General features: G+C 43.1%; 2 protein-coding genes across 3 annotated transcripts in view; both read right to left on the reverse strand.

Annotated features, from left to right (window-relative positions):
- Nucleotides 1-3,956: 3,956 nt before the first annotated feature.
- On the reverse strand, nt 3,957-10,094 carry LOC123997419 (FYN-binding protein 1-like). Its single transcript, XM_046301614.1, has 14 exons — nt 10,077-10,094; nt 8,040-8,691; nt 7,585-7,681; nt 7,303-7,400; nt 7,026-7,063; nt 6,847-6,872; nt 6,464-6,599; nt 6,030-6,192; nt 5,710-5,875; nt 5,180-5,243; nt 4,829-4,991; nt 4,570-4,600; nt 4,382-4,422; nt 3,957-4,173 (listed from the first exon to the last, which is right to left on the reverse strand). The coding sequence occupies exons 2-14, from the start codon at nt 8,635-8,637 to the stop codon at nt 4,130-4,132; spliced, it is 1,665 nt and encodes a 554-aa protein (XP_046157570.1). The 5' UTR covers nt 8,638-8,691; nt 10,077-10,094; the 3' UTR covers nt 3,957-4,129.
- Nucleotides 10,095-21,374: 11,280 nt separating this feature from the next.
- The window catches only part of LOC123996318 (disabled homolog 2-like), an 11,327-nt gene continuing 7,869 nt past the window's right edge, over nt 21,375-24,832 (reverse strand). For both annotated transcript variants that reach the window (XM_046299670.1, XM_046299669.1), the window contains exons 6-10: nt 24,501-24,590; nt 24,290-24,337; nt 24,020-24,082; nt 23,771-23,840; nt 21,375-21,945 (exon numbers count right to left, since the gene is read on the reverse strand). In XM_046299670.1, the coding sequence (XP_046155626.1) occupies nt 21,548-21,945; nt 23,771-23,840; nt 24,020-24,082; nt 24,290-24,337; nt 24,501-24,590 (669 nt within the window). In that variant the 3' untranslated portion in view covers nt 21,375-21,547. The remainder of the gene's footprint in view (nt 21,946-23,770; nt 23,841-24,019; nt 24,083-24,289; nt 24,338-24,500; nt 24,591-24,832) is intronic.

A 24,832-nucleotide genomic window follows, 5' to 3' on the forward strand; every position in this document is an offset into this window, starting at 1 on the left:
TCCAGACTTGGAATTCAGAGTTGGATGACTGTTCAATACGTATTTTCCCAGTTGGAGCTAGTTTTTTCCCGAATTGCCAGTTGTCTTGAACTCCGTGAAGTCTGAGATTTCCTAATTTATGAGTTTCCAGTTGTTTTGAATGAGGCAGAAGTCATGCTGGATTGACAGCATGGCCAATGTATTCAACCTTTTCTGGCCCTAGTAAAGGAATGGGATAAGAATATATAAATCTAAAATATATGGATGAACAGTGACAGAGTGGCTAAGATGCAATAGATAGTGTAGGATACAGTGTAGGATACAGTATATACATATGAGATAAGTAATGCGAGATATGAAAACATTCTTAAAGTGGCATTATTAAAGTGACTAGTGTTCCATTTATTAATGTGGCCAATGATGTCAAGTCTGTAGGTAGGCAGCCGCCTCTCTGTGCTAGTGATGGCTGTTTAACAATCTGAAGGCCTTGAGATAGAAGCTGTTTTTCAATCTCTCTGTCCAAGCTTTGATGCACCTGTACTGACCTTACCTTCTGGATGGAAGCGGGGTGAATAAGCAGTGGCTCGGGTGGTTATTGTCCTTGATCTTTTTTGCCTTCCTGTGACATCGGGTGTTTTGGGTGTCCTGGAGGGCAGGTAGTTTGCCCCTAGTGATGCGTTGTGCAGACCGCACCACCCTCTGGAGAGCCCTTGCGGTTGTGGGTGGTGCAGTTACTGTACCAAGCAATGATACAGCTCGACAGGATGCTCTCGATTGTGCACCTGTAAAAGTTAATGAGGGTTTTCGGTGACAAGCCACATTTGTTCAGCCTCCTGAGGATGAAGAGTCACTGTTGTGCCTTCTTCACCACACTGTCTGTGTGCGTGGACCTTTTCAGTTTATCGGTGATATGTACACCGAGGAACTTAAAACTTTTCACCTTCTCCACTGCTGTCCCGTCGATGTGGATAGGGGGTGCTCCCTTTGCTGTTTCCTGTAGTCCACGATGATCTCTTTTGTTTTGCTGACATTGAGTGAGAGGTTATTTTCCTGACACCACACTCCAAGGGCCCTCACCAATCAAGCCTACCACTCTGGTGTCGTCTGCAAACTTGATGATTGAGTCGGAGTTGTGCATGGCCACGCAGTCATGGGTGAACAACACTCTACAACCAGCGCATCATCCGCTTCCAGTGCCAGTTTTCTATCCAACGAGAGACTGGGCCGACGGAAGGGCGGAGGTGGTCGTGGGCACGCACACCGACGAGATGCCGCACCCGACGGAGTAAGGAGAAACGACCACCAGAGGCAGAACCCACGGGACTGAGTGTCTTTAATTTATCAAGCAAGATATTGAGCCCTGCACATGTCTCTGTGCTTAATAAAGGGGTATCTTTTGTGCCTACAACTCAGTTCAATGATTTCAATGTTAAGGTAGACATGTTGAATTTAAAAAAAACATTTTTTTAGAAACATCCGTTTAAGGGAATACTTTAGCTCCCCTAATCGTGATATTTCTACTGAACGTGTAGGTTGCTCACCTGCACATACTCCGACTCCTTTTAGAAGTAAGAGTTATTTTGTACCTCCATCCAATCGCAATCAGTCTATTGAGACATATTGCAGACTGGTTGAAAAATATGTTGTTCATCTCCTGAAGAACAAACAGGAGTACATATTTTCCCATAATTTACCTCAGGATGAAAAACAAGCTCTGCTTGATTTACAATCCGATCCGTCAGTCCTTATTCGTCCTGCTGATAAGGGTGGGTCGGTTGTACTCATGGATAGGACAGTTCATGTAAATGGGTGTCATAGACAACTGCTTGACAACACCTTTTTACAAGAAACTCAGAAGTGACCCTACTGTCCAATTTCAGAACACAATCTTTACTGTCCTAGATGGGTATTTAAGTTCTGGTCAGATAACCAAAAAATAACATGACTTTTTGGCTATTCAACACCCTAAAATTGCCACTTTCTATACTTGCAGTAATTACACAAGAATGTTACAAAACCTCCAGGGTGCCCTATTGTAGCGGGCATTGATGCAGTAACGGCCCCTTTATCGACTTTTGTTGACTTTATTAGACCACTCACAGAACAGCTCCCCTCCTTTGTAAAGGACACCAGCAGTATGATCTCTATTATTGAATCTCTTGATCCCCTCCCTGATAATACTTTGTTAGTTACTTTGATGTTGAGCCGTAATACACAAATATTCCACATGAGTGCGGTATTGAAGCTATGGAACATTTTCTTCTGCAACGTGACCCTAATGAACTACCTTCAAGTGCATGCATTATAACATTCGCTGAAATAGTACTCAAACACAACTACTTCATGTTTCTAAGTGATTTCTTTATTCGGACGAAGGGTACTGCTATGGGATCCCACATAGCTCCTAACTAAGCTAATTTGTATGTGGGTTACATGGAGAAACAGTCCATTTTCAATCATCTCAAAAAATATTTACTTGCCTAACATTATTATGTGGAAACGGTATATTGATTATATTTTTGTTCTATGGAGCGATGATACAAAACAGCTCCAGGCGTTCTAATGCTTTTCTTAACTCCTGTTCAGAGCATCTGAGATTTACTATGCAATCTGACACACGTCAAATCAGTTTCCTTGATCTTCAGATCTTGTGTGAGGATAATGTTCTCTACACTGATCTTTACAGGAAACCTACTGATCCTAACAGTTTGAGGGCTGATAGTTGTAACCCACTTCCTTTGAAAAACAGTTTGCCCTACAGCCAATTCTGTCGAATCAAAATAATTCAGATTTAGACAGAAATATGGCTGAGCCGCAAAGAAAATTCAAGGAGAGGAGATACAAAATTGGTCAGATTAACACTGCCATTGAGGAAATTAAACACAAAACAAGAAATGGCCTTTTCAAGGTCAGTCTCGCAAAAAGAAGCATTCTTGCGTTCTAACTATCCGCTATTCAAAGTGCTCTGAACAAATTAAGGGAATCGTTCACAAACATTGGCACATTCTAAGATCCGATGACAGTATCGGTAATGTGTTTTCGGATCCTCCCTTGGTCGTATTCTCGCGGGGCAGAAATCTCAGATCAATTGGTAAACTCTCAAGATATCCCTGCAGAACGTCTATTTGCGCCCTTACTGGATGACAACTATAAGTGTAATAGCTGTGCTTAATGTAATGGCAGTTATAAATGTAGATCCTTCAAACACCCCCAAACAGGGAAACAGATCCCAATCAATGGTGTTATCACGTGCTCCACCAAGGCAGTTATTTGTTTTATAACATGTCCTTGTGGTAAAAAAATGATGTGGGTAAAAACAAAGCGCGAATTAAAAGTACGAATCTCGGGGCATCGAAGCACCAGTGCAAAAACTCGCATTACCCAGTTGCGGTCCACTTTTTGGAATCTAACCACTCGATTTCGTCCCTACGTTGTATTGGCATCGAACATGTCACCCTCCCTAGGACAGGGATTTATTGTTCAAACGAGAGGCTACCCGTATCTTTAATTGAAAGACCCTTGCTACCTTCGGTCTCAACGTAGACTTTGATCTGAAGCCATTATTGTGATTTTGCTATTGTAAATGTTTGTAGGTTTAATATTGTATCTATGATCGTATGCTATCCATTTATGTTTTTTGTATGCCATTTTAATATATGATAATTAACCAATGATATTAGGCCACACCCGGCCATGATTACATACACCTGTGTGTGTCCTTTGACACTATATAAACGAGTCACCCCGCAGTGATTGTCATTATACCCTGAAGAAGACAGCGTGTCTGTCAAAACGTTGGATAGGTTATTAAATTATTGCATCTGAGTGCGGCTCTCCTTTAATTTCTCAGGTGTTCTATTCCGCTAGTCAGCACCTCTCCTAAATATGTGTGTTTCTTTCGCCTCTAGTAATAACACATGATAACACACAATAAATATTCACAAAAAAGTATTTATTTTTCAACAAATAATCTCAAGAATCCCAGCCATGAACAAAGCATAGAGTATAGTTTTCAAATTGCCGCAAACAACATTCATGCCCCGATTGTTCTTTTAATTCTTAGGGAGTGGGTGTGTGTTTCCATCGAAGACGAGCATTACTGTTAGTCCAAGTATTGGTGATTCACATTCGTCAGGAAAGGAACAGGGCTTCAGTGGATTGTGTCATTATAGACTTTGTCGTTGTCATAAATATCTGTAAGGCGGCCAGGAAATGGGTTAAATCGTCTTTCGCTTTTCCTACTAAGCATATTCACTGAGTATACAAAACATGTCTAGGAATTCGGTCCGGCCAGGACAATGACGTCATAGTCTCTCAAAGAGCTTGATTTACAGTAATTGTTCCTGCGTAGCACCCTTTCAAGAAACCAGAGTAAAATGTAAAAAAATAAAAAATAACATACCGGTGATATGATCGACATCGTCATAAACATCATCCCCTTCCCTGAAAAGGAATATTGAAAACAGTATTAACCAGAATATTATGACACAGTTGTCAACAGCAAAACAGGATACCAGTGACTGAATACCAGGGATTCTGGATTCATAATCGACCAAATAATTGTGTTAAATAAATATATAAGAAACCTACGCCTGTAGAAGAACCCTGGGCACATATCCATCTGTGAGAGAAAGAAAAAGAGGCAACAATTAGAATAATGACACATGCTAGAAAAATGTATCTAGAATCTCTTATTGATTATTAGGCTGCACTACAGACAAAAGAGGAAACCTTTTAGTTAGTTACCAGTATCTTTGGCTGTACTACGACCATACATAGCCCGGTAGCCTAATCAGATATAAAACTGACTTTTACGGACTTGTCACTAGAAGGTGATGTATTCACATACATTTCCCCTGCTTGTTGCGACACAGGGCTTTTTCGGCACTGGTGACTTGAATGACCTCCAGGATCTCTCCTTGAACCACAGCTAGAGCTGTCCCTCCTGTCTTCTTGATGCTTGCGTTCAGGTCAACCATCATGCTGTGTAACACCAAAATCGGTCCCTCAAACTGAAAGAACAAAATAAAAGTTATGTTTACTTCTTTTTTTATACGACTTGGTAATGTCATATGACATGACATCGTTGAGTAGGCTAATAGTGAGTGATCGAGCTTTTCAGGGCGTGCACATGAATTGCGTCAAATGCCAATTTTCAACAGTTTTCTTGGAAGATTTGCAAGAAGAGCAAAATATGTACCTTAAACTTTTTTCTAAATTCCTTTTCGTCTTTCTCCAGCATCTCTCTCATTACTGGATCTAGACTGGAACATAAAGACACACATCCTTTTGTGTGATCACAAAAAGTTGCTTGTGTCCTATTTCAGTAGCCAACTTTATCTCTTATTTCTTCTTTGTAGCCATTAGCAACTACTTTACTTATATTCAGTGCAATGCATGCTCTATGCAACAGACATTCAAGCTAAACTGTATACAAACTTCCATTTTCATGTTTTAGGTAAACATACAGGCCAAATGTGGCAAGCTATCAAAGCAACACCACACTCAGAAAAACCACAGACTGAGAAAGGCATTGACTAACCCTCCTGTGTATCTGAAAAGTACATATTTGTTCTATTAAATTCAAATGCCAAATACCTAATTTACAAGAGGTGGAGGGAGGAAGTTATTGGATGTTCCTTACACATCATCATAGTCATCTCTCTGTGTGTGTGGGGGGGGGGGGGGGGGGGGGGGGTGCATTTGCATATTTGTGTGTGGGAGAGCAACCTGTTCATGTTTCCTGAGGAGTCAACATCATAATAGATGTCATTGTCTTCAGAACGGACAGGAGGTGGTGGTGGTGGCAGTGAGTGGTCAGGCGCTCTGGACAGTTTGAGTTTACGTTTCACTTCCTCGTAATCCACATCCACACACGTGCTAATGATGTAACCATCTGCAAAGCAACACTTCATTACTGGCTCTTGGTAGCTTTAGGTACACAACATGGGTGGTTTTCAACGTTGTCACAGCACATATCGAACTAGTATAAAATACGGAACAAATATGGGCTGTTTTAGTTCTATGGAATTAAATAGTGTTTTACTCACAGGTGCCAGTCTGTGTGCGGGCTAGCCACCTGCCATCGGGGTTGTTCTTAACCCGTATGATCTCCACTCTGTTTCCCTGCCGAACACTTAGATCATGCTTGCCCCCCTGCCAGTCGTGTCGAACCCTGCCCATGTGAAGGACATCTATGTCCCCAGTACCCAGCTGTGGAAGGGTAAAAGTAAATGCATACAGAGGGTTGTAAAGTGTTGTTTCTAACCTACAGAGATGAATGAGATCTCTGTTACATTACTGTAATGCATTACTGTATTTCCATATTAAGCAAACATACTCATAATAACACAAAGAGAATATCCAAAACTCTGAAACGTGTTTCGATATTCATATGTAGCAAGTGAGTTATGACAGACAGGTCACTGTTTGGGGGGATATCTGGACTTGTGAGTGGTTAGCGCATGGAAATGTAGTGCGTCACCTTAAATTTCTTTCTGTATTTGTTGTCCCTTTCCAGTCTTTTCTTTTGATTTCTCTTCTCCTGCTCTTGCTGCCACCTCAACTCTTTCTGTTTCTTCTTATCAGAACTTGTGTTTTTCACCTCCTGTTCATTGCCTCTGAAATTTCAAAAGAAAAGAGACATGAGTGGTCAGTAATACTATTTGCAGTGGACAGCTCTTACGCCCATATAAACATATTATAACAGATATGGGACTATTCACATGTTTTCCATTAGCCTTGTGATATGGGATGTTACAAGTGTGCTATGACAGGCATTGCGATGTCTACTTGTAAGACAAGCATAAACCCAATATATTTGAACTCAACATACAATATGTAGTTGTATTGCTATACTACACTTACTTATAGACATCACTTCCATCGCTCCCCTGTAGCCAGGAATAAAAAGATAGATTCAAGGTAAATGTCATGATGAAAAGCATGTTTTTCAGGAACAGTGTTTCAGAAGTAATTCAGAAGCAGTGTTCTGCATGAATGCTCACTGATGGTAAACATAGAAGGCTCCCACAGAATGTTCTTACCTCAACTACTCGTGAAGAACTATTGTCATTCCAGGAGTCTGTGGGTGAAATAGCAGAAAAGCTCAATTGATGACATGCATGAACAAGTGATAAACATGTCAAATACATGCATTATGGAATGATGGATTGAGATACAGTACGTGTACATAATACAAGCTTTCACGTAAATCATACATTCATGTCAACTCAAGTCATCCGGATTCAGCACTGAATTCACAATAGCCAGTGAATCTCTTGCATGTGTTCCTGGTTAAATAGCAGGTATTTTCAGTCATACCACTCTTGTCCCAGCTCCCTGGGTGATTTAGGGGCGGGGGAGGTGGTTTCACATCAAGGCCTACGTCGTCATGTCCCCCCTGGTCATCCTCGAAATGTCTAACGAGACAACAGGAATCAGAGGGAATAATACATCAAGTGGAAAATGTACCTTTTTCAGTGTTCCTGTACAGTAACCATTTGCCTACATAGTAACGCCAAAATATAAGAACGACTTCCCAAATCTTGGTTCATACTATCACTTTAACACTCGACACTTGACATTTCAAGTGAGCACACTCACACTGGGGTACACTGCCGTGGAAGGCTGCTGGGCTTGGTTGGAAGTCTTGGGGGGCCAGAGGAACTGACTAGCCCTGGGAGAGACTGACTACTGCCACCTGAGTAGAATAGAAACAACCTGCACTTTAGGTTTACAGTAGGTCTGAAATGATTTAAATATTAACAGATTTATTACTGGGCAGTGTTCTGCAGCGGCAGTCTGAGCACCTCTTTTCGTCATTAATTTCTTACAGAATATTAGGGGGGAAAAATATTTTAGAGAGATATGTAGAGGTTTTAACTTAGTAACCAGATAAGGTGCACAGCATACTTGACCTTGATAGGTTGTAAATGAACAGATGACTTTCCTGTGCTACTATGCTGTTTACAGTAAGGCCATACTTGTGTTCAGTCAGTTTTCCCCTTTTACACTTGTAATGGAGGGGGTGCTTTTTCAATGAAAATCAAGCTGCTTACCGTCAGTCTTCCTTAACCCTGGTTGCCCTGCGAGGTGTGGTGCCCTGGTGCTTCTCTGATGGGCCTGCAGGTTGATGTGAGGGGGCCGTCTGGGTTTTATGGGGCTGGGAGCCTCAGGGGGCAGGGCCCTTCTCAGGGGGGTCACCACTGTAAGATTTCTCTGGCTGGGCAGGGAGGGGGGCGTCGGCTTGGTAGGGCCGGGGTGTACTCCCTTATGCTTCAGCATCATGTTCTGCAGAAGCTCCCCAGTGACTCTCACCCTGCCTTGTGGGTCTATGTTTGTCGGTGGGGGTGCTGGTAGGGGTAGATCCTTGGCGGCTCTGTGGGGTCGGTGTGATGGTGGAAGGTGGTGGAAGACACTATGAGGCTCGGGGCTGGTGGACATGCCCTCCAGTTCAGCCCTTACATGTCGTGGTGGTAGCCTCTGAAGGACCGGGGAGTAGCTTGATCCAGGAAGTGGTGGTGTGGGAACTATAAGCATGAGTTTATTTCGGACCCCTCCGTTTGCTGTAACACTGACGTCTGCCAACCTCGGGCCTCCTCTCCAAAATCCTCGCAGTGGAGGTTTTGGAGAAGTGCTGTCTCGACTACCTGCCATGTCAGCCTTGGCATGGAACCTGGCCCTCAATGCACGAACATCCACACTCTTCCCCTGAAACAGATGGAGGAAGGTGAGATTGGAGCTGCTTAGTTCGTAAGCAGGAAGTTTGCTATAATAATAACAAAACCAGAGCAACCACCCCCACACACCTCTCTTTCTTTACACATCCATTCAATAGAATCTTTCAAATCATCTAAACACTACAGGTCTACTGACATTTAACATGGTAGGTGCAACCAAACCACATGTCACATGCAAGCCAAACTACCATATAACCAGTTAGGGCAGATGTTCTGAGATGGAGGTCATGGCACAGCTATCAAGTGTAGGTCAGATTGTCACAGACAATGCACTTGTATGATCAATGTTACCTCTGAAAGAATTGGGAGATCTTTGCAGATTTAAGGGTTACAAGAATGAAACAATGAAGAGATGCAGGAAGTAACTACAACCACATACCTACGAACCTCATGTATCCCTCTGCAGTGGTTGCCATAGAAATGGCAGTCGCAGTCATAAGTGGGCCAATGAGGTGCATGTTTTGCTATTGATATTTTTATTGGGACACGCAGAGGAAATAAGAAAGACCTGTCTCTGTACCACAACAGACGGAGCCTATGTGGCATTGTTCTCGAGCACTTGATTACTCAAAACAGAACTGTGTGCCCTTTGACATTTGCATTGCCTCTAGATAGAACATTCCAAAATTGTCTGAAAGAGTTCACATGAGTTATATTATTAACATATAGGTGTAGTTTGTCTATGGCATAGGTGTATAAAGGCTAAAGCAAAATTGGTTTCCAAATAATAAAAACCTGATTAAACAAATATCTAATTAAATAGGAGATCTAATTAAACACCTGGCAAACACCTGGCAACCACCTAGACTTCATCACCGCTCTGATTACTCTCCCTTCAAATAGCCCTCAGTAGCCTCTGTCATCAGGCAGTATTGGTTTTGGTTACGTTCAGTACGCTTCTCCTGTTTTATATTATCTTCATGTTTATTATTATTAAACTCACCTTCTGCACCTGCTTCCTGACTCCTTGTGTTTACAATACAGAATACTGTCTCACGAAAATATGGAAATATGGATATCTCCCAGATGGCCGACGTATAGGAACACCTACTCCGTCAACACCATGACCAGCTAGCTCAACTGGGTACGGTAATATATGAGGTCCTCCATGTTCTCCACTACCTTCGACAATACCCGAGAGGATTCAGCTCCAACTAGCAGAGGACCCTCCACACCGATTCGTCCCAGAGAGCCAGTCCCCTAGCTCATCCAGCAGTCCGCCCAGGTCAGCGATGCCCTATTGTCTGTCCCGGACAAATATGACGGGACTTCCTACTCCAGTGCTATCTTTATTTCGTCCTTCAGACAGGGGCCCCCACCACCGAGAGGTCCAAGGTTGCCACAGTATGCCCTCACCTTCTGCACCTGCTTCCTGACTCCCTGCGTATACGTTACAAGTATGCTGATTGTAAATAATTAACTGGTGATATCAATGATTCCTCTCATCACTGACTGAACCACTACTTTTTACACAGATAAATAACAACCAATCAAATGGCTTGAGTACAAATTGAAATGTTCCACTTAATTGAGTCATTTACAAACTGAAAAGCAGATTATTCCGCACTACATCCTGATGATCAATTTATAGTGGACATTATTTTGTTCTTTAGCTACCTAAATCTAGATAAATTATATTCTAACCTGCAGCATTGTTTATAAATTTGATTTGTTAACTGAATCAGAGAACAGTGAAATGAATCATGGCCCATCTAAACAAGTGATGATTGTATCACAGAGTAGGCAGCATGTGAAAGTCACTCTTTCGTCTTTACCATATATCAGTGGTCCCCAAGGTCCCTTTCTAAGTCAAAATGCAAGCCGGGATCTACCGCTCAGATTTCTTTCAAACATGAAACTAAGCCTAAGCAGCATTAACCAATTAAAAACAATTCTGTAGCAATGAGGTTTATGCCCAATACACAGTGGCGACCCATCATTCAGGACAATGCCCCACCTGTTTTGAGCCCCACCTGTTTACCAACCCCTACGCGCTGTATTTTCCGATGGCTGCCCCACCACCATCAGCTAGGCTGAAACACTTGCATTTTGGAGCTGCCTTACTCAAGAAAGCAATTCAGCTTTATTAACTCAATCATTTTTTATTATTGTAAAACTAACTCCTGTTATTATTTTATTTTTGGAGCTAATGTTCTCTAGTTGCACCGTGATTGGCTCAGTGTTCTGTCAGTCATTGGGACACTACGTCACCGCAGAATCTACAGGGAGAGCTCGAAAATTCAAGCACCTTGGGTGCTACCATCGAGTTACATTAGAAATTACCATCCAAGAAGGCTCAAAGTCATTGGCCACAGATAAAATGACGTCAAATCACGTTAAAGCTACCATAGCTTTGATTGGACCGATCATGTCAACATCATACTTTCAAAATCTTAGCTAGCAAGCTAGACAAGCAGTCATCGGGAGGACCCTCTACACCGAATCATGTCAAAAATCTGGCAAATCCTTTTCAATCCTTGTCATATGAAGAGAAATTATAGAGAAAACGTAGTGGTGCTCATCGGCCATTGGACATAAACATCACACAACAAGTTGGAAATCGCAAATTTAACAATGAGTGGTTTGGAAGGAATCAGTGGCTAACTCCAAGGAGACTCAGAACTGGGAAATCTCAGACTTCAGTGAGTTCAAGACCCCTGGGAACTCGGGGGGGGGCGAGCTCCAAATGGGAAAATGTACCTTTTTCAGTGTTCCTGTACAGTAACCATTTGCCTACATAGTAACGCCAAAATATAAGAATGACTTCCCAAATCTTGGTTCATACTATCACTTTAACACTCGACATTTCAAGTGAGCACACTCACACTGGGGTACACTGCCGTGGAAGGCTGCTGGGCTTGGTTGGAAGTCTTGGGGGGCCAGAGGAACTGACTAACCCTGGGAGAGACTGACTACTGCCACCTGAGTAGAATAGAAACAACCTGCACTTTAGGTTTACAGTAGGTCTGAAATGATTGAAATATTAACAGATTTAATACAGGGCAGTGTTCTGCAGCGGCAGTCTGAGCACCGCTTTTCGTCATTCATTTCTTACAGAATATTAGGGGGGAAAAATATTTTAGAGAGAGATATGTAGAGGTTTTAACTTAGGTGCTCCAAATGGGAAAATACGTGTCATCCAACTTAGAATTCCAAGTCTTTCTAGAGCTCCGACCTGAAGATCACTGATGTCATGATTCAACCTTGTTTTTTTAACATTCTCACCTGTATTGAAAGCACCATCAATCCCAAGAATGCCAGACTGTGATGAGAAAGTTTGATAACAATAATTTGTCCACAAGGACCGCTGCGCCACCTTCCTGTTCAAGTGGGCACAGCACAACAAGGTGAGTCCAAAATTGTCTTGTATGCTGCTGCATAAATTATGTAATATACCAGGGAGATACAGTTGAAGTCGGAAGTTTACATACACCTTAGCCAAATACATTTAAACTCCTGGCATTTAATCCTAGTAAGAATTCCCTGTCTTTGGTAAGTTAGGATCACCACTTTATTTTAAGAATGTGAAATGTCAGAATAATAGAAGAGAGAATGATTTATTTCCGCTTTTATTTCTTTCATCACATTCCCAGTGGGTCAGAAGTCTATATACACTCAATTAGTATTTGGTATCATTGCCTTTAAATTGTTTAACTTGGGTCAAACGTTTCAGGTAGCCTTCCACAAGCTTCCCACAATAAGTTTGATGAATTTTAGCCCATTCCTCCTGACAGAGCTGGTGAAACTGAGTCAGGTTTGTAGGCCTCCTTGCTCACACACACTTTTTCAGTTCTGCCCACAAATCGTCTATCGGATTAAGGTCGGGGCTTTGTGATGGCCACTCCAATAGCTTGACTTTGTTGTCCTTAAGCCATTTGCCACAACTTTGGAAGTATGCTTGGGGTCATTGTCCATTTGGAAGACCCATTTGCGACCAAGCTTTGACTTCCTGACTGATGTCTTGAAGATGTTGCTTCAATATATCCACATAATTTTCCTTCCTCATGAAGCCATCTATTTTGTGAAGTGCACCAGTCCCTCATGCAGCAAAGCACCCCCACAACATGATGCTGTAACCCCCGTGCTTCACGGTTGGGATGGAGTTCTTCAGCTTGCAAGCCTCCCCCTTTTTCCTCCAAACATAATGATGGTCATTATGGCCAAACAGTTTGATTTTTATTTCATCAGACCAGAGGACATTTCTATAAAAAGTACAATCTTTGTCCCCATGTGCAGTTGCAAACTGTAGGCTGGCTTTTTATGGCGGTTTTGGAGCAGTGGCTTCTTCCTTGCTGAGCAGCCTTCAGGTTATGTCGATATAGGACTCATTTTACTGTGGCTATAGATACTTTTTACCTGTTTCCTCCAGCATCTTCACAAGGTCCTTTGCTGTTGATCTGGGATTGATTGCACTTTTCACACCAAAGTACGTTCATCTCTAGGAGACAGAACATGTCTCCTTCCTGAGCAGTATGATGGCTGTGTGGTCCCATAGTGTTTATACTTGCGCACTATTGTTTGTACAGATGAACACGGTACCTTCAGGCATTTGGAAATTGCTCCCAATGATGAACCAGACATGTGCCTTATCCTAATAATTTGGTCACTTTCCCCCTACTGTTCTGACTTGGTGGTGCACATGTAGCCTAACCTATAGCCTGTTTTAGAGAAATGTCATCATCGAACATTGTAAGAGCTTTCATTGTCTGCTTATATGTCCCCATTATTTATCCTACGGTTCTGACTTGGTGTTCAGGGAGAATACTGTAAGAACGGTCCATGTTCTGAATTTATATTTCAAAATTTCTGAACAAATAGTTATATTGGCTACGGGTATATCCTAGCTCGCTCATTAATGTCTTAATCGAAATTATGGATTGCCTCTTATCCGCTCATCTTCCCCTTTTACCATAGTTTGTACATCTCAATTGTCAGTATTTTTTTATTGCTGTGTTGTGGCTTTGCTGGCATGCACCCCCCCCCCCCCCCAAAGAATTGAGTTTGCCCCACCAAGATATACAAGCTAAAATCGCCAATGCCAATACATTATCACTGCATATTGGCTATACTTGAATTGTCCTGCCAATATTGTTCTTCTCAGATCATTTTGAAATTATATTTAATCATTTGTAGGTCTATGATCACAATGGGATTAGATATTTTGTTGTATTACTTATGAGACACATCCAAGTGAGCATAATAATATAATAATAGTTTTTTTTATGGACTGATCTGATGGTCAGTCTGAAGTGCATTTTATGATTTATACAAGTGTTGAACAAAGTTGACAGTGCAGAATAACAACTTAAACATGAACTTACTCATAAAAACAGCAGCTCTTTGTAGTATTCGTTGAGTCTCTCTTTAATCATGGCTTTACACGTTTTGAAATATCACAGTATCAGCTTTGCTGTGCGTTCAAGGTTTATATTTACAGTCTAAGGCTTGAGGAACTTGTGCAGAAGGTGATCTGGGCTATCTGATTGGCCAGTGGTAGGCCTATAGTTGCACTTGACTTGCTCTCTGTGCGGAATTCTACCTCAGACATGAAATGGATAAAAATGAGAACACTTTGCCTTCCCGGAACTAGGGCTGCTGCTGAACCAAGTACACGTACCTCCAAAAGGCTTTATCGTTGGTTTTTTTACAGAAATGTTCAGTGATTTACTAAAAATGTCTTGGAGATCAACCAGTCGACCGCGACCTACCAGTTGGCGACCACTGCCAAAAGGTGTAAATATTTTTTTCAAGTTTAACGTGGTTTATGGATGCCATGACATCGAAACCCCATCACAAGAAGGTATTTGTAGAAGCGCGATAATTGAAAAAAAAAACATGAAACCGTGACGGGTTACAGAGAAAGTGAGAATATGCGCTAAAAAGGCTGCGTTTAAACAGGAATCCCAAATGTTTTTTTTCTTCTATTAATTGGTATTTTGACCAATGGCCAATAATTGGGTGGAGATCAGAATTGTGTCTGCCTGTGTAAACGTAGCCATTAATACGCTGCAGAAAACTTATATCCCTATTTTATTATAGGCTGTCCAATAGTATTAATCTTTTGCATGTGTTTCTCTATCTTTTCATCAATGTTTAAGTGATATCTTACCATCTTTGTCCGTTTGAAGGTTAACTCAATTTAGATGAAAATTAAGTGGTCCATGTTGAACTCGTATTTTGGGTGCCATTCAAGCATGCTGCGCTATATTGTTCGGTCTGTTTCTCAATGGATATCCCCAATGCTAAATCAGGAAATAGATGGGGTGACACAAAGGCTACTGGAAGAGTTCATTTAGACCATAAGATGATGAATCTGTAGAGTATATTACCGTAAGATATGCATTTTTATTATGACATCCATGACACAATTTATTTCCATTACTTTTGATGATTACCATTACAAAGTGTATGTCCCTCTTGAAAAACGAGTACTTTAAAAAATATATTTTTAACATTATCAGTAGGCCCAATACCCATTTAATCCAAAATGGAGCTGAGATACTCAAATCTATTCAACCCTCATTACTTGATTTAAATATCTACACAAACATGATTTATGAACACTAATCCTGTCATGTTTTGTCATTGATTATCATGTCTTGTCCCTGTGCTTCCCTTCTATTCGTTTCCCTCTGCTGGTCTTATTAGGTTCTTTCCCTCTTTCTATCCCTCTCTCTCCCCCTCCCTCTCTCCCTCTCTCGCTCTCTCTCTCTATCGTTCCGTTCCTGCTCCCAGCTGTTCCTCATTCTCCTAACTACCTCATTTACTCTTTCACACCTGTCCCATATTTTGCCCTCTGATTAGAGTCCCTATTTCTCCCTCTGTTTTCCGCTTCTGTCTTTGTCGGATCCTTGTTTGATGTTTGCTGTTCTGTGTCCTTGTTCCGCCCTGTCGTGTTTTTGCCTTCTTCAGATGCTGCGTGTGAGCAGGTGTCTATGTCAGCTACGGCCTGTGCCTTCCCGAAGCGACCTGCAGTCTGTGGTCGCGTCTCCAGTCGTTCCTCTCTACTGACGAGTGGATTTCAGTTTTCCTGTTTTGTATTTACCTAAGATAATATCCAGGATTATCGATTTTGTTTAAGACTGGAATAAACACTCTGTTTCTGTTAAGTCGCTTTTGGGTCCTCATTCACCAGCATAACAGAAGGATCCGACCAAGAATGGACCCAGCGACTACGGATTCTCGCAACACTGCCGTCGAGATCCAGGGAGCAATGCTCGGCAGACACGAGCAGGAATTGTCTGCTGCTCGTCATGCCATTGAGACCCTGGCCGCTCAGGTCTCCGACCTCTCAGGACAGTTTCAGAGTCTTCGTCTCGTGCCACCAGCTACTTCCTGGTCTTCCGAGTCTCCGGAACCTAGGGTTAATAACCCACCATGTTACTCTGGGCAGCCCACTGAGTGCCGCTCCTTTCTCACCCAGTGTGATATTGTGTTCTCTCTCCAGCCCAACACGTACTCAAGAGAGAGAGAGAGCTCGGATCGCTTACGTCATATCACTCCTTACTGGTCGGGCTCGGGAGTGGGGCACAGCTATCTGGGAGGCAAGGGCTGAGTGTTCTAACGATTATCAGAACTTTAAAGAGGAGATGATACGGGTTTTTGATCGTTCAGTTTTTGGGAAGGAGGCTTCCAGGGCCCTGGCTTCCCTATGTCAAGGTGATCGATCCATAACGGATTACTCTATAGAGTTTCGCACTCTTGCTGCCTCCAGTGACTGGAACGAGCCGGCGCTGCTCGCTCATTTTCTGGAGGGACTCCACGCTGAGGTTAAAGATGAGATTCTCTCCCGGGAGGTTCCTTCCAGCGTGGACTATTTGATTGCACTCGCCATCCGCATAGAACGACGGGTAGATCTTCGTCACCGAGCTCGTGGAAGAGAGCTCGCGTTAACGGTGTTCCCCCTCTCCGCATCTCAACCATCTCCTCCCACCGGCTCAGAGACTGAGCCCATGCAGCTGGGAGGTATTCGCATCTCGACTAAGGAGAGGGAACGGAGAATCACCAACCGCCTTTGCGTCTATTGTGGTTCTGCTGGACATTTTGTCATTTCATGTCCAGTAAAAGCCAGAGCTCATCAGTAAGCGGAGGGCTACTGGTGAGCGTTACTACTCAGGTCTCTCCATCAAGATCCTGTACTACCTTGTCGGTCCATCTACGCTGGACCGGTTCGGCTGCTTCCTGCAGTGCCTTGATAGACTCTGGGGCTGAGGGTTGTTTTATGGACGAAGCATGGGCTCGGAAACATGACATTCCTCTCAGACAGTTAGGGAAGCCCACGCCCATGTTCGCCTTAGATGGTAGTCTTCTCCCCAGTATCAGATGTGAGACACTACCTTTAACCCTCACAGCATCTGGTAACCACAGTGAGACCATTTCCTTTTTGATTTTTCGTTCACCTTTTACACCTGCTGTTTTGGGTCATCCCTGGCTAGTATGTCATAATCCTTCTATTAATTGGTCTAGTAATTCTATCCTATCCTGGAACGTTTCTTGTCATGTGAAGTGTTTAATGTCTGCTATCCCTCCTGTTTCTTCTGTCCCCTCTTCTCAGGAGGAACCTGGTGATTTGACAGGAGTGCCGGAGGAATATCATGATCTGCGCACGGTCTTCAGTCTGTCCAGAGCCAACTCCCTTCCTCCTCACCGGTCGTATGATTGTTGTATTGATCTCCTTCCGGGGACCACTCCCACTCGGGGTAGACTATACTCTCTGTCGGCTCCCGAACGTAAGGCTCTCGAGGATTATCTGTCTGTTTCTCTCGACGCCGGTACCGTGGTGCCTTCTTTCTCTCCCGCCGGAGCGGGGTTTTTTCTTTTGTTAAGAAGAAGGACGGTACCCTGCGCCCCTGCGTGGATTATCGAGGGCTGAATGACATAACGGTTAAGAATCGTTATCCGCTTCCCCTTATGTCGTCAGCCTTCGAGATTCTGCAGGGAGCCAGGTTCTTTACTAAGTTGGACCTTCGTAACGCTTACCATCTCGTGCGCATCAGAGAGGGGGACGAGTGGAAAACGGCGTTTAACACTCCGTTAGGGCATTTTGAATACCGGGTTCTGCCGTTCGGTCTCGCTAATGCTCCAGCTGTCTTTCAGGCATTAGTTAATGATGTACTGAGAGACATGCTGAACATCTTTGTTTTCGTTTACCTTGACGATATCCTGATTTTTTCACCGTCACTCGAGATTCATGTTCAGCACGTTCGATGTGTACTCCAGCGCCTTTTAGAGAATTGTCTCTACGTGAAGGCTGAGAAGTGCGCCTTTCATGTCTCCTCTGTCACATTTCTCGGTTCTGTTATTTCCGCTGAAGGCATTCAGATGGATCCCGCTAAGGTCCAGGCTGTCAGCGATTGGCCTGTTCCTAAGTCACGTGTCGAGTTGCAGCGCTTTCTCGGTTTCGCTAATTTCTATCGGCGTTTCATTCGTAATTTCGGTCAAGTGGCTGCCCCTCTCACAGCTCTTACTTCTGTCAAGACGTGCTTTAAGTGGTCCGGTTCCGCCCAGGGAGCTTTTGATCTCCTCAAGAAGCGTTTTACATCCGCTCCTATCCTTGTTACTCCTGACGTCACTAAACAATTCATTGTCGAGGTTGACGCTTCAGAGGTGGGCGTGGGAGCCATTCTGTCCCAGCGCTTCCATTCTGACGATAAGGTCCATCCTGGCGCTTATTTTTCTCATCGCCTGTCGCCATCGGAACGCAACTATGATGTGGGTAACCGCGAACTGCTCGCCATCCGCTTAGCCCTAGGCGAATGGCGACAGTGGTTGGAGGGGGCGACCGTCCCTTTTGTCGTTTGGACTGACCATAAGAACCTTGAGTACATCCGTTCTGCCAAACGACTTAATGCACGTCAAGCTCGTTGGGCGTTGTTTTTCGCTCGTTTCGAGTTCGTGATTTCTTATCGCCCGGGAAATAAGAACACCAAGCCTGATGCCTTATCCCGTCTCTTTAGTTCTTCTGTGGCTTCTACCGACCCCGAGGGGATTCTCCCTGAAGGGCGTGTTGTCGGGTTGACTGTCTGGGGAATTGAGAGACAGGTAAAGCAAGCACTCACTCACACTGCGTCGCCGCGCTTGTCCTAGTAACCTTCTTTTCGTTCCTGTCTCTACTCGTCTGGCTGTTCTTCAGTGGGCTCACTCTGCCAAGTTAGCTGGCCACCCCGGCGTTCAGGGTACGCTTGCTTCTATTCGCCAGCGGTTTTGGTGGCCTACTCAGGAGCGTGACACGCGCCGTTTCGTGGCTGCTTGTTTGGACTGCGCGCAGACTAAGTCAGGTAACTCTCCTCCTGCCGGTCGTCTCAGACCGCTTCCCATTCCTTCTCGACCATGGTCTCACATCGCCTTAGACTTTATTACCGGTCTGCCTTCGTCTGCGGGGAAGACTGTGATTCTTACGGTTGTCGATAGGTTCTCTAAGGCGGCACATTTCATTCCCCTCGCTAAGCTTCCTTCCGCTAAGGAGACGGCACAAATCATCATTGAGAATGTGTTCAGAATTCATGGCCTCCCGTTAGACGCCGTTTCAGACAGAGGCCCGCAATTCACGTCACAGTTTTGGAGGGAGTTCTGTCGTTTGATTGGTGCTTCCGTCAGTCTCTCTTCCGGTTTTCATCCCCAGTCTAACGGTCAAGCAGAAAGGGCCAATCAGACGATTGGTCGCATATTACGCAGCCTTTCTTTTCGAAACCCTGCGTCTTGGGCAGAACAGCTCCCCTGGGCAGAATACGCTCACAACTCGCTTCCTTCGTCTGCTACCGGGCTATCTCCGTTTCAGAGTAGTCTTGGGTACCAGCCTCCTCTGTTCTCGTCCCAGCTCGCCGAGTCCAGCGTTCCCTCCGCTCAGGCTTTTGTCCAACGTTGTGAGCGCACATGGAGGAGGGTCAGGTCTGCACTTTGCCGTTACAGGGCGCAGACTGTGAGAGCCGCCAATAAACGTAGGATTAAGAGTCCTAGGTATTGTCGCGGTCAGAGAGTGTGGCTTTCCACTTGTAACCTTCCCCTTACGACAGCTTCTCGCAAGTTGACTCCGCGGTTCATTGGTCCGTTCCGTGTCTCTCAGGTCGTCAATCCTGTCGCTGTGCGACTGCTTCTTCCGCGACATCTTCGTCGCGTCCACCCTGTCTTCCATGTCTCCTGTGTCAAGCCTTTTCTTCGCGCCCCCGTTCGTCTCCCCCCCGTCCTTGTCGAGGGCGCACCTATTTACAAGGTACGGAAGATCATGGACATGCGTTCTCGGGGACGTGGTCACCAGTACTTAGTGGATTGGGAGGGTTACGGTCCTGAGGAGAGGAGTTGGGTTCCATCTCGGGACGTGCTGGACCGTTCGTTGATTGATGATTTCCTCCATTGCCGCCAGGGTTCCTCCTCGAGTGCGCCAGGAGGCGCTCGGTGAGTGGGGGGGTACTGTCATGTTTTGTCATTGATTATCATGTCTTGTCCCTGTGCTTCCCTTCTATTCCTTTCCCTCTGCTGGTCTTATTAGGTTCTTTCCCTCTTTCTATCCCTCTCTCTCCCCCTCCCTCTCTCCCTCTCTCGCTCTCTCTCTCTACCGTTCCGTTCCTGCTCCCAGCTGTTCCTCATTCTCCTAACTACCTCATTTACTCTTTCACACCTGTCCCCTATTTTGCCCTCTGATTAGAGTCCCTATTTCTCCCTCTGTTTTCCGCTTCTGTCCTTGTCGGATCCTTGTTTGATGTTTGCTGTTCTGTGTCCTTGTTCCGCCCTGTCGTGTTTTTGCCTTCTTCAGATGCTGCGTGTGAGCAGGTGTCTATGTCAGCTACGGCCTGTGCCTTCCCGAAGCGACCTGCAGTCTGTGGTCGCATCTCCAGTCGTTCCTCTCTACTGACGAGTGGATTTCAGTTTTCCTGTTTTGTATTTACCTAAGATAATATCCAGGATTATCGTTTTTGTTTAAGACTGGAATAAAGACTCTGTTTCTGTTAAGTCGCTTTTGGGTCCTCATTCACCAGCATAACAAATCCCATCAAGAGACCCACAGCATGCATGGAATTCACTTTCTAGAACATAAACATAACCACTTTCTTGTTTACATAGATGGAGAAAATACATTTGAAAATAATGTCAAATTTGTCTTTCATGTGAATTCTCAGAATTGTAAACAAGTTCAGCTCTGTGAGATCCCTCCAAAACTACAGCATTTGAATTTCATTTTCGTCTTACTTCTTCATCTAAATGATCCTGTCAAAAAAAGTAAAGTCTACTGAACAATCTACAGATATAAATGCTGTTGAGCTCAAATTCACAAATGTACATTATCAAAAGCAATGTAGAACTGCACCCTAGTAAACAGATTCATACATACGGAATGGAATACGGAATACATACATATGGAAAAGGCACTACTAAGTACTGAAAGACAACGCACAGGGCCGGACTACTGCATTTTGGGCATCTAGATATTTATTTTAATAGGAAAACTGCTAACTTCCTTAAAAAATTGTAGTTTTATAATGCTATTCTATACCTTGTGTTATGAGGCTATGAGAAAATCTTGCAGTTGTAAAGTTAATTTCCTGCAATTCTACACTTTTTGCCATGGGTCAGAGAGAAGAATATTCTGTTTTACAGCTCATCTCATGCCATTCTTCACATTTTGCCATGAGGCTGAGAGAAAAGGTTGCCGTTTTAAAGCACATTTTCTGTAATTCTACACATTTTGGTAGAATATGCTATCTGGGGACCCCGGAACATCAGGGGGCATAGAAGGTCGTGCCCTGCCTGCCCGTTCTGTAATCCGACCCTGACAAAGCCAAGCATACAGACATGAAGACAACAGGGACATTTCATTGGCTCTCTAAGCCAGTTCATCCTTGGGCTGGTTTGTTGTTGGTGGTAGGAGAGCCGGGCTGCTGCTGGAGTCCCTCTGCCCTGTAGGGTGTGTAGTTTGGGGCAGAGGTGGGAAAGCTCATTGTGTTCTGACCCCACATAACCCCTGGCTGTGGGTTCACTCCGTACCCCTGCAGCTGGGGGCCTCCATAGGGCATCATGCCACCCGGCCCCGGGATCCATCCAGTCATATTGGGCTGGGAAGGCCAGGGGGCCGGAGCCCCCCAGGATCCATTTGAGCTGGGTGAGAGAGTTGGGAGGGGCCCTTGCTGACACCAAGGTATTGAAACAGGAGGTGAGATGAATGATGCAACAGCGATCGGCTGACCAGGGAAGGTGGGAAATATCTGAGGAACTGACAGAGACTGTGGAGATCCTTGAAGAAATCAGAAGGTATATTAAAAGTGGCAAAGTTCTCAAGGTGATGCTAGTTATGTCCACGCTACACTTTCCGGTTAAAAAAATAGGATTAGAGTCTATTATTGCACTGGGCATATGAACTAGAATGTAATTATTGTCCGCTTACAATGTGGACATAGCTTAAAACATGTATGTCAGAGAAGCAGGTTGTTTAGTGGTGGTGGTCTGGATGGATATTTACATCTCAAATTCTGCCTAAATTCTTAATGAGTCAAGGGTTGAAATGAAGCCATGTTACAATGCCAATGATATGACTTTTATTATTCCAATGTTACTACCCAGCAAACAGTCAACATTCCTTGAATTTAGGTAATGTTATAGTGTAGTCCCACAGCCTGGTCTCATAGACTAAACATAACATAGTAAATATAAATCCGGGATTATAAAATTAGCAAGATATGTTACGTTTGGTATAGTTACATAAGACAGATGGTTACTTAAGACAAAAGCAACAGTAGGGTGGATGGGTGGGCGAACATCTAGTAACTCAAAGGTTGGGAGTTCGAATCTCATCACAGACAATTTTAGCTAATTAGAAATTTTTCAAACACTTACTACTTTTTAGCTACTTTGCAATTGCTTAGCATCAGTGGTGTAAAGTACTTAAGTAAAAATACTTTAAAGTACTACTTAAGTAGGTTTTTTTGGTACCTGTACTTGACTTTTTTAAATTATAATTTTGACAACTTTTACTTTACTACATTCCTAAAGAAAATAATATATTTTTTACTCCATACATTTTCCCTGACACCCAAAAGTATTCGTTACATTTTGAATGCTTAGCAGGGCAGACAAATGGTCAAATTCACCTGCTTATCAAGAGAACATCCCTGGTCCTCCATACAGCCTCTGATCTGGTGGACTCACTAAACACACATGCTTAATTTGTAAATGATGTCTGAGTGTTGGAGTGTGCCCCTGGCTATCGGTTAATTTAAAAAACAAGAAAATGGTGCTGTCTGGTTTTCTTAATATAAGGAATTTGAAATATTTATACTTTTACTTTTGATACTTAACTATATGTAAAACCAGTACTTAAGTACTATTTTACTAGGTGACTTTCACTTTTACAAGAGTCATTTTCTATTAAAGGTATCTTTACTTTTACTCAAGTATGACAATTGGGTACTTTTTCCACCACTGCTTAGCATGTTAGCTAACCCTAATCCTTTTAGCTAACCCTTCCCCTAACCTTAAACCTTTAACACTAAACTCCTGAATTTAACCTTAATCCTAACCCCTAGCCTAGCTAACGTTGGCCAACTAGCACCAAATTAAAATTCGTAACATATCATACGTTTTGTAAATGAGTAACATATAGTACGTTTAGCTAATTTGTAACATATTGTACATTTTTCTAATTTTTAACATATAATGTGAATTGTAATTCATAACATATCATATGAAATGGTTGATAGACATCAACAAATTAATACATACCATACGAAACATATCATACTAAATGTATATCTCGGATTTATATACAAAATAATACGAAATGTTCTGAGACCAGGTTGAGTCCCAACATGGCCCTCAGGCAGCAAAGGTTATCATTAGAATATCCCATCAAAGTTATTTCGAAAACTAGGATACTTGTCAGATTTGCCCCTTCATTGCATTTTCTTTATATCAAAGGTGACATATTAGTGATGTAATAGAAACATATTTGGAAACCTCTATCATCTGGGAAATTTTTTAGCTTACCACTTGTATCTTTTTGAAGCGTTAACATTCTGAGAAAGTATAGGCAACCATGATATGTTTGCTGGGTAATAACTCACCTGGTTGATTCATGTCAGAGTTTTGACTGGGGAAAGAGAAGATGTCCATCAGCTCGTCCCTGGATGAGATCTGTGGGAACAAACCACAACAAGTAGACAGGATTCTGTCATTGCTGCTCAATGTAACATTCACAAAAAACAAGTCTGCCACCTGCTGAAAGTTAATGACTGGTGGGTTTGCCTAGGCCTACCATATAAAACCATAGAAATTGTTAAAGTTGATAAAAGACCATCAAATGTGTCCATTACCTGCTTTGGTTGCCCTGACGGAGAGCTAGGCATGGAATTGAACATTTCCAAGTCATCCAGGCCCTTCAAATGAGAAGCTAACATTATGTCCAAAGATGATCTCATTAAATATCTCATGTTGGCAATTGAGATGATGTACAGTAGCTAGAATATTTGAGTATGCAATAATATTATCTCAATCTATCTAACTTGGTTTTACCATACAAAAACTACAACATTGGTTTGTTCCATATTAGGAAGAGGCCTTCTGCAGTTACTCGCTCTCCTTACCTTTGGAGAAGCTATATTCTCATCAAGAAGCAGTAAGGCGACAGCATTCTAGAGACACATAATAATTGAGAAGCAAGGGATTGTTATCAAAAGGCACCCAGGCCATTATAGAGACTACATATGTATATATACCAGGACATCCCTAAAATGGTTAGCAGAAGAAATTGCCTATACAAGCCTTTGGACAACAGTAAGTGTAGTTTATCCTCACCTCTACTGGTTTATTGACCTTTATGACTTGGTCCTCTTGTGTTACTGGGCTTTGGCAGACTTCTTTGATATCATCAAGGACAGGGTCAGCCTGTTCCATAAGACACCAAAAGTCAATTACACTTCTGATTTGATATAGGATTTTAGCCAAGAATTCAATCATTGCACTGCTGTACAAATTAAACACACTTTTTGAAATCTTGAATCCTGAATCCTGAAACTGATTGAATTCCAGACAGAATTATGGTGCATGTCCAAAAGACATACTCATAATTAATATACTGTACTAACAAGATATGTATTTACTGCGATTATGGATCATCTCTGGATCTT

This window comes from Oncorhynchus gorbuscha, linkage group LG15 (genome assembly GCF_021184085.1).
Source record: "Oncorhynchus gorbuscha isolate QuinsamMale2020 ecotype Even-year linkage group LG15, OgorEven_v1.0, whole genome shotgun sequence".
In the NCBI taxonomy this organism is placed as follows: domain Eukaryota; kingdom Metazoa; phylum Chordata; class Actinopteri; order Salmoniformes; family Salmonidae; genus Oncorhynchus; species Oncorhynchus gorbuscha.

Coding starts and splice junctions, on each gene's coding strand:
- LOC123997419 (XM_046301614.1), bottom strand. CDS start 8,637: ATGGCAGGTAGTCGAGACAGCACTTCTCCAAAACCTCCACTGCGAGGA. Junction 7,064..7,302: donor AGGGAGCTGGGACAAGAGTG/GTATGACTGAAA, acceptor TTTCACCCACAG/ACTCCTGGAATGACAATAGT. Junction 4,601..4,828: donor TCGCAACAAGCAGGGGAAAT/GTATGTGAATAC, acceptor TTTCTCTCACAG/ATGGATATGTGCCCAGGGTT.